General features: G+C 45.2%; 1 protein-coding gene across 1 annotated transcript in view; it reads right to left on the reverse strand.

Moving 5' to 3' along the window:
• Positions 1–4,188: 4,188 nt before the first annotated feature.
• OTULIN (OTU deubiquitinase with linear linkage specificity) overlaps positions 4,189–15,481 on the reverse strand; it is a 34,138-nt gene continuing 22,845 nt past the window's right edge. The window contains exons 5-7 of the mRNA XM_046671155.1: positions 14,741–14,866; positions 12,058–12,327; positions 4,189–9,661 (exon numbers count right to left, since the gene is read on the reverse strand). Coding sequence (XP_046527111.1) covers positions 9,467–9,661; positions 12,058–12,327; positions 14,741–14,866 — 591 coding nt within the window. The 3' untranslated portion in view covers positions 4,189–9,466. The remainder of the gene's footprint in view (positions 9,662–12,057; positions 12,328–14,740; positions 14,867–15,481) is intronic.

The following is a 15,481-nucleotide window of genomic DNA, read 5'->3' on the forward strand; positions in this document are numbered from 1 at the left end:
CAAGGTGGAGCCTACACTTACTTGGGTGTGCACCAGGCTGAGCCTGGGCTACATGTAGTAAACAAGGGCCCAGCCAGAAAGAGGATGCTAACACCCAAAGAGAAGTAACAACAAAAAATGGGGATTCCTAATGATGCCCCAGCCTCCTGCTCCAGGTGTCTTAACACCTGGTCCCATTCAGAAACTTGTTGTTACCCCTTTCGTCCCTCACCCACCAGCAGGGCATAAAAGGACCAAGAGTAGATATTTTAAAAAGAGTATCTGTAGAGATGGTTTCTTTGCAGAGATCTACACTGAGCCCCTGTCGTCCTCAGGGGTGTGTGCACATGTGTGTGGGTCCCTCGACACCTTAAGCCTAGTGGTAGTGCTCTTCAGGAGACACTTAGAGCTTGAAATGGGCCTTTGCAGTGGTGGGGACTCGGTGGACGGCTGTCAAATCTGACAGGAGAGAGAGCCGCAGGACGGGGAGACGGGCTGGCTGGCACAGGCCAAGTTTGGCTGGGCAGCAGGTGCACAGGTCTCTCCTGTGGACCAGACCTGGGCCACACAGACCAACAAACTGACCAAGGAGTCCTCTTAGGTCCTGAGGGGTAAACAGGGCTTAGAATAAATAAGCCGGAGGTAACTGGATTTCCAGGAGCTGCAAAGGAGGAAGGGAGGGTCAGAGGACAGAGCATTAGGCACATCAAGGAAACTGCCAATGGGAGGCCCTGAGCCGGGGGCAGGAGCCGGGGGGCATGGGGGTCTCCAAAGATCCTTGCAAGTAACCCACACAAGGAGAGAATGAGAAGTCCTGGCCAGGCCAGGGAGTGAGGCCAGGTTAGGACAGCCTCTCCAGGGGAGATCTGTGCTCCCTCTGCCCTCCCACCCTTCCTCCTTTCCCGGCAACAACTAGGGCCAGATGGGGCAGCTGGCGATTAATCATAGCTTCGATTCTTACACAAGATGGGATATTCCGATTTCCAAATTGGAATAGCATCTGGCAAGTTCAAATGACTGTAAGTTCTCTTTACTATCCAAGGGTGCTCAGAAAAGTCATGGGACGCCCTGAGTTGAGTTTTCATCCAGAGGCAGGGGAGGAACTCCTCCCACTGACTATATCTTCAACAGGGGAAGACAAAGCTGCTTTGTGATTCTAGCCCTGAAGTCATGCCAGTTCAGCTCATCTGTGACACATGCAAGTGACCTCTGTGAAGGCTGGGGAGAGTTGGAGAGAGCCTGGGAGGGACAGGGAGGGACAGAGAGGAGAGGCTAGCCCAGCTCATCCTTGCATCCCCAAGTGTAGACCTGGGTGTGCCAGAGCAGGCACTCTTCAGTGAACGAATGGAACACTCACACCTTCCCCCGTGAACACGCTCTGAGCGTAGGTCACCTGCACAATGGCCCTCCTTCCTGCAGCCTTCTCATCTCACCCCCTCTTTATTTTTAAGGTGCGCTTTGTTTGTGAGGAACATTGGCCCTGAGCTAACATCTGTTGCCAATCTTCCCTTTTTTTTCTCCCCAAAGCCCCCCAGTTCAGTTGTATATCCTAGCTGCAAGTCATTCCAGTTCTTCTATGTGGGATGCCACCACAGCATGGCTTGATGAGCAGTGTGTAGGTCCAAGCCCAGGATCTGAACCGGCAAACTCCAGGCCACCAAAGTGGAGTGTGCAAACTTAACCACTAGGCTTTGGGGCCGACCCATCACCCCTTTTTCATCACGGAAGGTCAAGATCTCCACAAACTAAGATAACCTGAGCCAGTTCTTGTCACTTGCAACCAAAAGTGTTTGACACGCATCTGACAGTCCCTCTGTCGGCCTTCCCTTCTCGATGTTCCCATCCCTAAATCGCCTTGTGAAATCCACAGAGGAACCAAGAGTATTCTGACACTCGACAGTCTAGTTAGAAACTGTAACAGATGGGCAAGAGACAACAGCAGATGGCTCCCAGAAAATGACCCTTGACTGACTGCTACAAAGGAAGTAGCCCTGCTCAAGGAAAGGAATGGAAATTGAAAGTCCAACTATCAACTCAGCAAAGATCAAAAAGTTTGATAGAGCTCGGTGATGGCAAAGGCCTGAGGAAAGGGTACTCCTGCTCTCTGGGGGGAATGTCAACCAAAGGGACCTCTTCAGAGGACAATTTGACAAGACGTTTCAAGCACACACTCAACTAGGCAAAGAGACTGATGTCATGGGCAAAAGAACAGGAAAAAGCAACACAGGAAAGAAATACAAGCAACCGATAAATACCTAGGAGAAATGTTCACCATTACTAGAATCAAAAGTCAGTTAAAACTGGATGTCTTTCTCTCGTTCCATGTTTTATTCTTTCCAAATTAAATTACCCCCAGTGTCACCTAGGGGACAATGAAGCAGGCACTCCAGTACGTTGGTGAAAATGAAACTTCTGCAACTTTTTTGGAGAGTAGTTTGCAAATATGTTTCAAGAGACTTAAAATGTTCAATTTAGAGATGTGTAAAAAGATTCATGAAGAAGGCAGCTCATTATAGCATCACTTATAATTGTGAGAATTGGAAATACTCAATGGTGTGAATTAGACAAGGGTTTTACAGACTTTTTTGAAACCTTCTATCATAGTTCGTCACCACCTAACACAATTAGGATGTGATCTCCGCATCCATAAACCAACCACTGTAGTGTGTTTGCTTTTGATTTTCTCAGCATTCTCTCCGATATTTTGAACAGCACAGCATAGATATCATGACAGCATTTTATCTGCCATAAACTGCATTCTAGTCTTCATTTGGGGAGATGGAGCTGGAGGAGTATGTGGAAGGCACCTTCCTAGGCTGTAATAAATAGTCTACAGCGTAGCAGTGAACGCAAAGTGGCAGCACCACTGTCACCAAACCTCTCAGCCGTCTTGTGAGGGCAGAAGGCTGGGCTACAGGTTCGTGGAGGGAGGGGCAGGAAAATCTCACTTGGCTCCTGGGAGCTGAGGGGTAGGGCGTCACCCAGGGCTTTTCCACCCAAGGGCCAAACCTGGTCTACCTCTCTGGGGCTGTGCTGGGAGCCAGAGTCTGGAATCAACCCTCTAGACCCAGAAAGTCATGACCAGGCCACTCGCAATGAGCCAGACTAGAGGTGAGGGTAGGAGTGGGGAGGGGAGACAAACGATTTAGAGAACCTGCAGAAAGAATGCCCAGAAGGTTTCAAGCAAGACAGAGATGGTAAGTGGGAATGTACTATATAAATACACTCTCATTTTACAACACATAATGCGGTGGCATTTTCTTGATCATTTGATGGTTGTAAAAAATATCCCTAAGGGCTTCTCTAGGACCCACAGCCTGGGTCCCTGTTTTCCTCTACAATTCCTAAGGTAGGGGAAGCCATGGAGAAATGCCAGAAACACTGCCCTTGGACACAAGGAGGGCACCACAACCCAGCTGAATGGGGCAATGGAGGAGGAAGTCTGTTGTTGCTGTTTATCACAGGAAGGTCTTCCTGCTGCCCATTACCAACCTGGCACTGCTCTCTGGTGGATGCCCAACTTCTAACCAATGGGCTTCAGAAGCCCAGCAGCATTTTAGAAAGACTCCCAGACTCAGTTCTTCAAGGTAGGTCTCTCCTGGCTCAAACTTCATTCTCTATCCCCAAGAATACCTTTGAGAACCCACTGTCTTCCCCTATCTTCGAATTATTAACTTCCTTCAGTGGTGGTCTCATTCATAGGCAGTGAACTCACGTTCCTGCTATCACACTTCGGGGAGCATTTCCAACGCTCTGAATGGCTGGTGAACACCTAAGAACACTGCACACACCGCAGGCCTCTCCTCGGCAAACACATGGCAAGGCTGCGTCTGGGATGCAGCTGCGGCCCTGCCTAGCAGGCCTAGGGGATCTTCCCCAAAGTCTCTGATGAGGGCTTGCATTTCACTCCCCCCCCTCCACCACCACCCAAGACAGACTGCATGGTGGAGATGAAGACTGAGAGGTAGGGAGGTTGATAAACGAGCTGAGCTCCCCCTAAGAGTGGATGGTGGGACTGGTATTGAATCCAGACCAAAATCCAGAACTATGCACCCAGGTGTTGTTAGAGCCCTTACTATGGGTTCAGCACTGTAAAGTCATCGGGCATCACAGGCCGTGTCAGGGATGCTGGAAAGTTAAAACATTGAACTCAAATCTCCCAAAGTCCTCAAAGGCAAGCATTTAACCACAGCAACACAGCCAGGCTTCTGAGTTTTTATTTTCTAAGTTTATTTTTAGTTATTTATTTTTACAATCCTCAACGGCTGGGTTTGCTAAAGGGGATCAACAGCAAAGCCCCGAGTCGCCCAGCCTCTGACAGTGCAAACGAGAGACTCAATAAGTCACAGAGGAAACTCACGCCCCCGTGAGCCAGGGGTCCGGCTGCAGCTGCAGGCGGGAAGCAAGGCCCCAAACTGACCGGAGCCTCGGGGGCGTGTTCTTCAGAGCGGGCGACATTTTTTGACAAATGCTGACATTTTACAGTGTAAACAGAGGACACTTTGCTAAACAAGCCAAGCCGAGCGGCGCCAGGTTCACACCGCGTGTTCCCAGATGCTCTCCCTTCACAGCTGAGCCAACAGGGAAGGGAAACAGTCGCCAGGGGTCGAAGGTGGGTGGTTAACCTCTCCAAATCCACAACACAGAGTTAGAAGCTGCTAAAATGCGGGTAACAGTTCCAAAACCTTTTTATAAAAACAATGAAAATGAGAAGGAAGCTCGCTTAATACATTCATTTGGCTTAGTTCCCATATGGAAATACCCAGAAGTAACCAAGACGACTGTGGACTGCGGCGGGTCCAGTAAGGGGTACCACATTTTAGCACCATTTATGTGAATACATATCAAGGCATTTTTCAGTATATAAAAGCTCTTAAGTACAAAAAATATTTTGAAGTTCATAATTAAGCTCAACCACCCCCGGTTACTGGGAAAATGACTGCCAAGACTGGGTATTTCAAGCCCCATACCCTTGCCTTGTATTACTCATGTTTTGGTAACTTCATTCCTGTCCCAAACTCACACCCAAGGAATCACAAGACAGGGATAAAACTCCAACCAGTGTTCTCCTGCATTAATATTAAGCCTTGGCTATTAATGAGCATTCAAAATATTTAAATATACAGGTGGCCACAAGGCCTAGGAACAGAGACATACATAATAAATGGTTTGTTAATATGAGATTTCAATACACTTAATATATCTCTATTTCCAGACTTAACGGGCACTCCGTATAGTTTAATTATACATACTAACCCATTCCACCATTCCCAGTAATACATTTCAATTTACCGTGAAAACAACGCAAATAGGGCAGGTCACCTCCACCCTCCCAAATGCTCCTGGGCCTCAGGCTGTGGGACCTAGAGCACACAAGAGCGTCAACAATGTGACTGCAGATCAGTGTGCACACACGCACATGCATGCATACACACACACCCCCTCCTGGTCATGAGTGAGCCTACCTCAGCCCTACTGCCACCAGCCGTTGGGACAGCCAAACCATTTTTTGTGCTTTTCATGGCTCCAAGTTATCCCCTGAATTACACAAGCATTCATAACCAGCTGCCCGTGTCTTCATTCACTGCACAACTCAGCACCGGCTCCCTGGTCTCTGCAGCCCTCAGAAGAGATCACCAACGAGGTTTCCCAAAGGGTGAAGCATTCAGTATTAGACCTCTGTTAAATAAGGGGCTTAAACTGTAGAAGGAATTTGCAGAATCCATGCACAGAAGTCCTTCCACTCATTCAGATTTTTATCCTGTTATAACTTAAGCACAGGAGGTCTGTTAGGCATCTGTTGTTTTGTTTCTAAATGACATTTTTAATCTAAAATCAGTTCCTTCTTCAGTTCGCTTCTTACAGTTCCTTAGGCCATATTAAAATTACTTGACATCGTGCTCTGCCTTTGCTAAACTATGTGGGGATTCTACGCGTCTCACACACATTGCAGATTCACCTCACACACATCCAGGGCTTCCTTTTTATTGTTTTGTTAAGTAGTCATAGATCTTTAAAAAACAGCATTTATTTTTATGTATGTCTACATGTAAATAAGAGTCCCTGGAGGTCTATGCTTCTGAAAATACTTTCTGGCTTCCGAAGAGGGAGTACCTGCAAAGTATTGCTTAAGAAAGAGAGAAGAAAATAATCAACCTTTATTTTAACACCAAAATGGCGACACAGCCAGAAGTCGATTTGAGTCCTACTTATAGGCTGTGATGGTAGGAGTGCTGTTATCATTCAAGACGAAGCAGCACTTCAGTCGCCATCTGGACCATCTTCCAAAAGGAGACTACAAACTCAAGGTAAAATAGCACCTGAGCGGGAGGGGGAGGCAGGAGGAAGAACACAGGGCCTCTTAGAGAAGGAAAAAACCAAGCACATAAAAACCCACAAAGACTGTTTCTTCCGCAGAGGTGTTAGACTCATGTGGCCTGAGATTCTACCTGAGAAGTTCTAGAATTGGAGGGAAAAGAATACTGAAAGGATATAAAGGCAATGTCTGTTTTCCTTACTCAAAGAAAAATTTCATCAGACATTAACTTATTATGTAACAGTATAATAAAAGTGCAAATGGCTGTAGCAAGAAAGCAGGGTAATCCTGTGCTGTGCATGTAAAACATTTCAGATATGCCACATTCTAAGGAAGAGGAACCGCAAACACTTCAGATCAAATCCCACCTGCGCCTAGATCATAAAGACCACACAGTGGCCTCGTGTTCTCAACTGCGGCCACCACTGTTCCATGTGCGTGAGTGAAACCAATGGATGCTGGATATGCAGAAGGAGCTCAGCAGGTGAGGAGGGGAGCCAGAAAAAGTTCTGAGCGGGCAGTGTCAATTGCATGGAACTTGTTACAGGGAAATTCTTTTAGGTTGTTTTTTTCCCCTTTTTGGCACTTCTATTAGGTAGGTTCTTTTAGGCTTAAATGCACCTTAAATGAGCTCAAAGGTGAAAAGTCATGCCTGCTTAAGGTGAAGATCATCTTTCTGCCAAGACCATAGGATCCAAAACCTCTGAATTCCTGCAATAAACTCTGGGCTACAAATAAGCACAGTGTAGTCCTACTACTTTCCTTTTTCTAGAAGACCGTCATTTTAGAGATCCCTCTAAGTAGATTATCCTATTGAATCCACTTTGGTCTCAATTCAATTTCCATCCTGCTGATGTCACCCAACCAGGCCAAGATCAGGAATGAGAAATGGAATTAGGACTCTGGGCAACTGAAGTCGCGGGTTGCAACAAAGAAATGTTATTTTTAAAGCTGGCCAATCGTTTACATTTCCTCAAGTACTATTTCTTTGAGAGCTTTGTTTTTCTGATGCTATGATCCCTCTAAGCCTGGACAAAAGTTTGAGAGCAGAGTCTCATAAGGCCTTGGGACAGAAAGCAACTTAAAATAAATGCATCCTTTTGAATTTTTATCAATATGGTGGTTAAGACCACAATTTCTGCACACATTCTAACAATATCATACATAGAAAGAAGAAAAAAGTATGAAATGTAAATGATTAAGTTGCCCAGAAGTCTGGTTCAAGTTCACTAAAATTAGAACATTTTCAAAATGCAAATACAAATGATCATGAGTATTATTAAATTCAACAGTGGATATGAACCAACAGTCAGATTCAATATCACCCCCGAAGGACACAGACCCCTACTGCCTTGTACAACCTAAACATTTGAAGTGTGCTTTAAAAAACGTTCAAGAATGAACGGTAAGCATTTCCTGTCGTAAGTTACAAATACTAAAATGAAGCATCAAAGCCAACAAGAAGTCATTATTATTACTACTTTAATTTGGCTTCTAGGCCCCTCCTGATTTGAGGGACCAGCGCATTTCACAGTGAAGAACACAGCCTCTCCAGTGCATTCACACACCTTTAGAGCAGAAGTAGATTCAAACACTCTAATGAATAAACATCTACCAAAACGTGGCAACTATTACTGACAGCCAACGGGAAAAATAGTAATGTAACAGTCTGCATAGTTTTGTGTGTCCTCTGAGCTTCTTCAGCTAAGAATTTTAATTTTTAAGTGAAAGCAAAACAATTTTCAAAAAAGGTTTGCCCCTCCCAAAAAAACAGATTAGATAGCTTATAAACTATATTAAATTGGACCAAACAAAGACTTTAACTATTATAAAATAAAGCTTGGTACTTCAGGTTAACACTACCTCCACAAATGCTGAGCCAGTCCAGGTGCTGCTGATACAGTCCCAAAGAGGGACATGTCTGCTTCCTGCGAACAGTGTCCACAGTCTGCGCCCCACGTGGATGGGCCCTAATGCAGACCATGCTCAGCTGGGCTGCCCTGTCCCCACACCCTAGTCACCACCCTAGCCTGTGACGACGCAGGCAACAGCTCACGGCCAGGAATAATGCCTCCGTCAGGCTTCCCAAACTAGATCCAGGGCAGATGCAGCTCAGCGCTCCCTTTGCAGCACTCAGTTTTAATACATGCTTCTGCTTAAACCCACTCATGAAAATCTTAGACACTGCTATTACTCACCCCTGCCAACAGACGAGTCACATGAACTTGGCAATGGAAGCACCCTCAAAAACACAGCATGAAAAGGGCCCAGGATCCAGCTAATTCCCACCTGGGAACTCAGATGAGTGCCTGAAAGTCATTTGGCTTTAGTTTCCTCCTCTAAAACCACAGTGGATCTAAGCTCTGTTCTGGCCATAAAATGGTGGCTCCCTAGAAGTGGAGAATCACGAACAGCCCGACCCTGGAGCTCAACTGCCAGCAGTGCTCACTCCGCTGACAGAGCACCACCTGCACCAGGCAGCAGACCCGCTGTGTCCTCAACCCCAGGCACCCGTCATGTTCTCAAAGAGCAAGGATTTCCAGGTGCCACTGCCTCCCTCCTGCAGTTCTTTCTCCAGCCTTTAAATAACTCACTTTTGGATCCAATTCTTAATCTTCTATTAGACAATCTCCTTAGAATACCTTTAATTAATATATAAATCCAAACCACTGCTCAACGAGACTATCAGAGGATGTTATGACTGTGCCATTAACAGACTCCATCCCAGAATTTACACCACGTGAGCAGACTGCATAGGAAGGGCACTACAGAGACCCATTACCATTAAAACAAAAAAAATTACTCTTTAAAAAAATTGAAAGTCAGTCTACAATTAGAGAAAGTTTTCATGTAAGACATAAAGAACATATTCCTCTCCAAGATGAGTCTCCTCGCATACAAAAGTATTTGTTTTATGAAGATGTAGTTTGCACCTTCCCAGAGGTGAGCTCTGAGGGCCCCCACCGAAACATACTGAATCCCAGATGAGGGGAAATACTTGGTTAATTCTTCTCATCGAAAGCTAGTCTTCAGAACATCCCAGTCCAGCTTGGCTCACGGGGCCCAAGAGTTCTCACAGCTCATTCTTAGAGACTCGCAGGCCCAAAGCCCAAGCCAAGGAGCTGCCTGCGCACCTTGGCCACATGGCCAGGCTGTCCCGGCATGCTCCTCTCACAGACTCGTCTCCTCACACACTCTGACGGGGATGTTGTAGTGCCGATCATCCTCAGCGATCAGGGTCACCACCGGCCAATCCCTGGGTGGGTCAGTGGGGTAGACTGTGAGGAACTCTTCAGTGCTGTACTTGGAGAGCCGGTACACCTGGATGGTGTGGCGCACAGCATAGGCGAGAAGGAACATTTCAACCTGGGGGAAGAGCAAACGGGTCTGCGGAGGGAAGCCACACTGAAAAATGCAGCTCACCACCTGCCCCATCCCGCGTGTCTCAGGAGTGCACACCACGGCTGAGCCGCAGCCTCTCTTCCTGCCCATGAGCCCAGCCCAGGCCGCTTCTCTAAGGTCCTTACAAAGAAGCAGATCATCAAGAATGGATCATACAGCTGATAAGGGATTTGTATCCAGAATATATAAAGACTGTTACCACTCAACAATAAAGAAAACGACCGGTTTAAAATTGAGCAAAGGATTTGAATAGAATAGATATTTCTCCAAAGGAGGTATGCAAATGGCCAAGAGCACCTGAAAACTCATCAGGGAAATGCAAATCAAAATGACAATGAGATCCCACTTCACACCCACTAAAATGGCTGTAACAAAAAGACAGGTAACAAGGGGGGGGGTCTTATCTTTTGGGTGATGAAAATGTTTTGGAACTTGATACAGGTGGTGGCCACACAGCACTGTAAATGTACTAAAATCCATGGAGTTCTACACTTTAAAATGGTTAATTTTGTGTTATGTGAACTTCGCGTCAAAAAAAAAGAAGTGTTGGTAAGCATGTGGAGAAATAGGACTCTGAAACACTGCTGGTGGGAGAGTAAAACAGTGCTTTAAAAAACAGTTCCTCAAAATTTTAAACAAAGAATTACCATACGACCCAGCAATTCCACTCTGCAGTACATACCCAAGAGAACTGAAAACACAGGTCCATAAAAAAACTTATTACATGAAAGTTCATAGGATTATTCATGATAGCTACAAAGTGGAAACAACCCAAATGCCCATCAACTGATGAATGGATGAATAAAATGTGATATATCCATACAATGGAATATTATTTGTCAATAAAAAGGACATGCTGCAATATGGATGAATCTTGAAAACATTAGGCTAAGTGAAAGAAGTCAAAAGGCAACATATTATATGATTCCATTTACTGTAACAAATGTCCAGAATAGGCACATGTATAGCAACAGAAAATACACTAGTGGCTGCCTAGGGCTAGGGGGAAGGGGGAATGGGTACTAATGGGTATGGGGTTTCTTTTAAGGGTGACAGAATGGTCCAAAATTAGCCTGTAGTGATGGCTGCAAAACTCTGTAAACATACTAAAAACCATTGAGTTACACACTTTAAAAGGGTTTAAATTTCATGGCATGCAAATTTTATCTCAATAAAGTTGTCTGTTTGTGTTAGTGGACTCTCCATTACAGCAGACCTTGTGGGGACTCAGAAAGGACTAACGTTAGTCTAATATGCAAACCATGCTCCACTAAGCTTTTTTCTGCAAGGTATTTGCTACAGTTCGGGAGACATAAGTAACCCACATTATGAGTACAGGTAATTATCTCCAATCCTGCCTGACCCAGCAGTGATCATCACTTTCGCTCTTTCCTACATACCAGGAAACAGCAAGCACAAGAGTCAGCAGTGGGAGCAGGAAGATAGGGAGAGTCTTAAGGCTACTTTAGTGGTTGGCTATTCCACTGAAAAAAGGCTTAAGCTTTTTAGGGCAACATAATGAATACATTAAAGATAGAGTAACTGTTGGCTCGCAGGACAGTACTGCATTGGGTCTCTGCATTAAATCTCCAAACTTAGCATATCTGTAAAAGATCCAAGAGCAGGCTGGGCTCTACTGGCTAAGGTGACTCCATTTCTGTTTTTAAAGGATGCTATCCAATATAGTCACAGCTGCCAAGATTAAACAAGACTCCTCAGATGACTCTTTCAAGTGCTTCACTTATTTGTGGATTACCAGGCAAAGGGTACTGATCCCATCCACCAGTCTGCAAAAGCAAGCCCAGGCTGAGACAACTGTGTTGGTTTTAAAATAGGTTCACAATTCTTTGGCACTCCTCCCTTGAAAGGTGGGACCTAATGCTCGTCCCTTGAGTGTGGGATGGATTTAGTGACTTGCTTCTAACAAACAGAAGACGGGCTACGTGACGGTGTATGACTTCCAAGATTAGACCATAAAAGGCACTGTGGCTTCCTCCTTGCTCTCTTCTTGGATCACTCTCTGAGAAGCCAGTGGCCATGTGGTGGGGACACTCAAGCAGCCCTATGGAAAGGCCCACATCCTGAGGAACTGAGCCCTTCTATTAACTACCAGTGAGGGACTGAGGCCTCCTGCCAACAGCCAGGTGAGTGAGCCACGTTGGAAGTGGATCCTCTAGTCCCAGTCAAGCCCTCAGATGACTGGAGCCCTGAATAATATACAACTGCATCCTCCTGAGACCCCGAGCCAGAAGCGCCCAACGAAGCTGCTCCTGTATTTCTGACCCAAAAATTCTGTGAGATAATGTTAGATGGTTAAAGCTGCTGTTTTGGGCTAATCTACTCCCAAAGGCACAACTCACCTGTTCAAGGCCACCAGTGTGTCCCACCTGGTTTAGATGGTTCCTCAGCAGCTGTCCAGGGTCATTTGATGTGTCCCGAGCAAAGAGAAGCACAGAGAAAAATGGTACTTCCTTTCCCTTCTCTTTATCATCATATAGTTCAATGGCTCTGTTCAGCATTAGAAATTTTACAGCTTCATAAAGGCTGTATTCCTCCTCTTCATTTGTGAACAGTTCATCACAAGCTATCTGCCTTGCTTCAGCAGTTCTCAGCTCAGCCAAGCCTGCCCACTACAATAAGAAAGTTACATAATAATTAAATTCTTGTTCTAAAAGTCCCTGGTATACTTCCATACTATGAGCACAAAATGATTTTCAAATGTAGGCAACCATGAGTCACGTACCAATGCTCAGAACATTCATGTTTCCAGTCAAACAATGGTGCTCTTTAGACCACACAAATTCCTTATTCAGCTTTTCCCCCATTAATTTGAAACAAAAGTACAATATGCAAAGGAGAAGCACTGGGGCGGTGGAATAAAATTTTGACTCCCTAACTTCCCAGGCAAGGAGATTGAACCGATCAATCAGAAACACTTGTGGAAGAGCTACTGTGTGTGTAGGAGGCCTGTGTGTGAAGCTGTGATGGGGAGCTAAAACTACTGCTCCCTGAAGGAGCTTACAGGAGCAGATACCACCCAGAAACACCAAGCCAGCCTCCAACAACAAAGACGAGCAAAGAAGACTGTGAGGTCTCCTGAATCACGAGTTTACTAAACTTACCCCTCTAACCTCACAAAAATACACAGCGTTTCAAATAAATAAGCCCAATCAGTAAATTCTTATTGACTCCTGATTATGAATAAAGCATAGTATTAGGTATTCAGCTAACATAGGCAAACTCCTTAAGTGAACAAGAAAACCCTAAAAATATATGTGCTTTTAAGTTAAAGTGAATGAGAATAAGAGATGCCAACATAAAACTAGTCCTTATGAATAATCAGTAACTACTGTTCCCCTGAAAAACCATTAAAATTTTAAATTCAAGAGTGTATTTTAATGATAATGACAGCACCACAGGATTCTCTCCAATATTTGGGTTGAAAGCTAGAACATCTCATATTTTCCAGAAGTAGATCAAGTTGGCAGTCAAGAGCATGGTTCCAGAGTCAGAGAGTCAGATTGGAATGAAAGCCTCAGCACCAAGCAGGTGGTGGCTTTTGCAGGGCATTAAGCATGCTCTGGGCCTTAGTTTCCTCATCTGTAAAACAGGGATAACCACGGCAACAACTTGGTGGTTGTGAGAATTAAATAATGCCTGAAACTTTTAGTGTACAGCCTGGCACATGGGAAGTGATAATAATGCTGGCTCAGATTATCAATGAATAATTTTAATGTCATTGTAAATTCAAATCACTTAAACATTCCAAAAAATGAGGCTCTAGTTACAGCAGACACACCTAAAAATGCAAAAATTGCAATTTCACAAGAACTTAAAAGGGAGAAAAAGGAAATCGTCACCAGCGGCTGAGCTGAAGAGCCTTCCTGTTCACCCCCACAGGGCCGGAGCCCTGCCCTCGACCCTCCACTAACCAGGGCCTGGGTGAGCGCAGGCCCCCAGGCCCCACACAGCCTGTGCTCTGCTCCAACAGGCAACGACAACAGAATCCCTCTTCCCCTCTCTTGCTCCCATGTCTTTAACGGCAATCTTCCTTTGATTGCGCATTTTCCAGTAAACACTTTTTACATTTCTAAATAAAAACTAGGTTCCAGGAAGTCAGAGCCCTCAGTTCATTCATTCAACAAAATATTTACCCCATGCCTCTTATGTGTGAGGCTTGGTGCTCAGCACTGGGTGTAAAGGAATGAACAGGACAGTCTCATGGAGCTGAAAGTCTAAACAGGGTGGCAGACCATATTCAAGTAAACATATCAACAAGTGGGGGAAGCGCTAGAAGGAATCTTGAAAGCCGATGTCCGAAGCCTCCTTACCCACCCTCCTCCTCCATCTACAAAGCCTGGAGCAATCAACAGGCCCTCGACTCAGGGTTCCTGGTGAGGAGAGCTTCAAGCTGTTCAAGGCAAGCAGTCTAGTGGTCAGTGTGGGCCAGCGTGCAGGCAGGACATCCAAACCACAGGAGACCGTGGAAAGCCACAGAAAGGAGTATTTTAATAACCAAATCAGTGAGAATCAGCAGACAGAGTTCTGCCTACAATCTGTGTCAGAGAAACCCTCAGGAGAGTTTTCACAACACAAGTTACTAAGCCGACTCACTGCGCAATCATCAGAAAAGAAAACAAGTCTAATAAATACGGAGAGAACTGTAAAACAGGGAGACAATTGGGAAGAATCTAAAAAACGTGAATTCATGTCACTGATAACACTCTAAGAAATATGGACTGAATGATATCCCTGAAACTTGTCAGGGTGACTTAGAACAAAGACGAAACTCGTTATGGTTTCCTTTCAAGAAAGTTAAAACAATCCATGAAACACATCACCTCCTCCAAGAATATACCATACTGATAATTCTCCACTTTACCCAAGACCTCACAGCAAGAGTCGTGCTCATTTAAAATGATTTTGCCACAAAACCAGCCCAGAGCATTTGCTAATCCACTGGGTGAGGACTGAGAAGTGGTCTGCTGGGCAACCAGGAGTGAGAGCTTCGCACTTAGCAGAGAAGAACTACACGTTCCACACCTTCTTCCTTAGCAGAGTGAGGGACTCCTTAATTTTATCAACCAGGTTCTCGCTCTTCCCCTCAAATTTCAGTCCAAGTTTCCACTGCTTGATCCAGTTGTACTTGCTTATGAGTTTTTCTGGTAACTAGAGCATAAGAAAAGAGAAATAAAGAATGTTAACATTCCAGAAAGTGCATCACACAATCCAAGCTCTAAGAAGCCATGAAGCCTACAAAACCAACCTGCACTTCCAGAATTAATCCCTATAAATCTGTTGTGTGGGTTCAGGATGGAGGACCTCAATCTGGAGGTCAGGAACTCAGAAAGTTCCACCCTGAGGAGGGCTGCCAGGGTGAAATGGTGGTTTGGGATGAGCTACAAGGGCACACTCTGCTTTGCTGGGCTTCAACCACACCAGGAACACTACACAGCACTGTCAGGGTACGCTGAGAAGTATCCACACCGCGTCTTCACATGAACTACCCGGGCAGCGTCCTTCCCACTCCCGAATGCATGACTCTGGAAGGCGCTTCGGGGCATGTGAGATGGTCCAGGATACAGTAAAAACCTGCTGCTCTCCTGATTAGGAAAATAAAACCTAATTTCTGATATTAACACACACCCTCAAACTTTTAATATTCCAAGAAATAACACTGTATCTACTTTAACTGCTTAATCAACACAGTAAGATAAAAAATACAACTGAGACTGGGCAGCAGGGGCTAAGGCAGCTGTGTCAGCCTAGCTCATTAAAGAAGTG

The sequence above is a fragment of the Equus quagga genome, chromosome 9 (assembly GCF_021613505.1).
Source record: "Equus quagga isolate Etosha38 chromosome 9, UCLA_HA_Equagga_1.0, whole genome shotgun sequence".
In the NCBI taxonomy this organism is placed as follows: domain Eukaryota; kingdom Metazoa; phylum Chordata; class Mammalia; order Perissodactyla; family Equidae; genus Equus; species Equus quagga.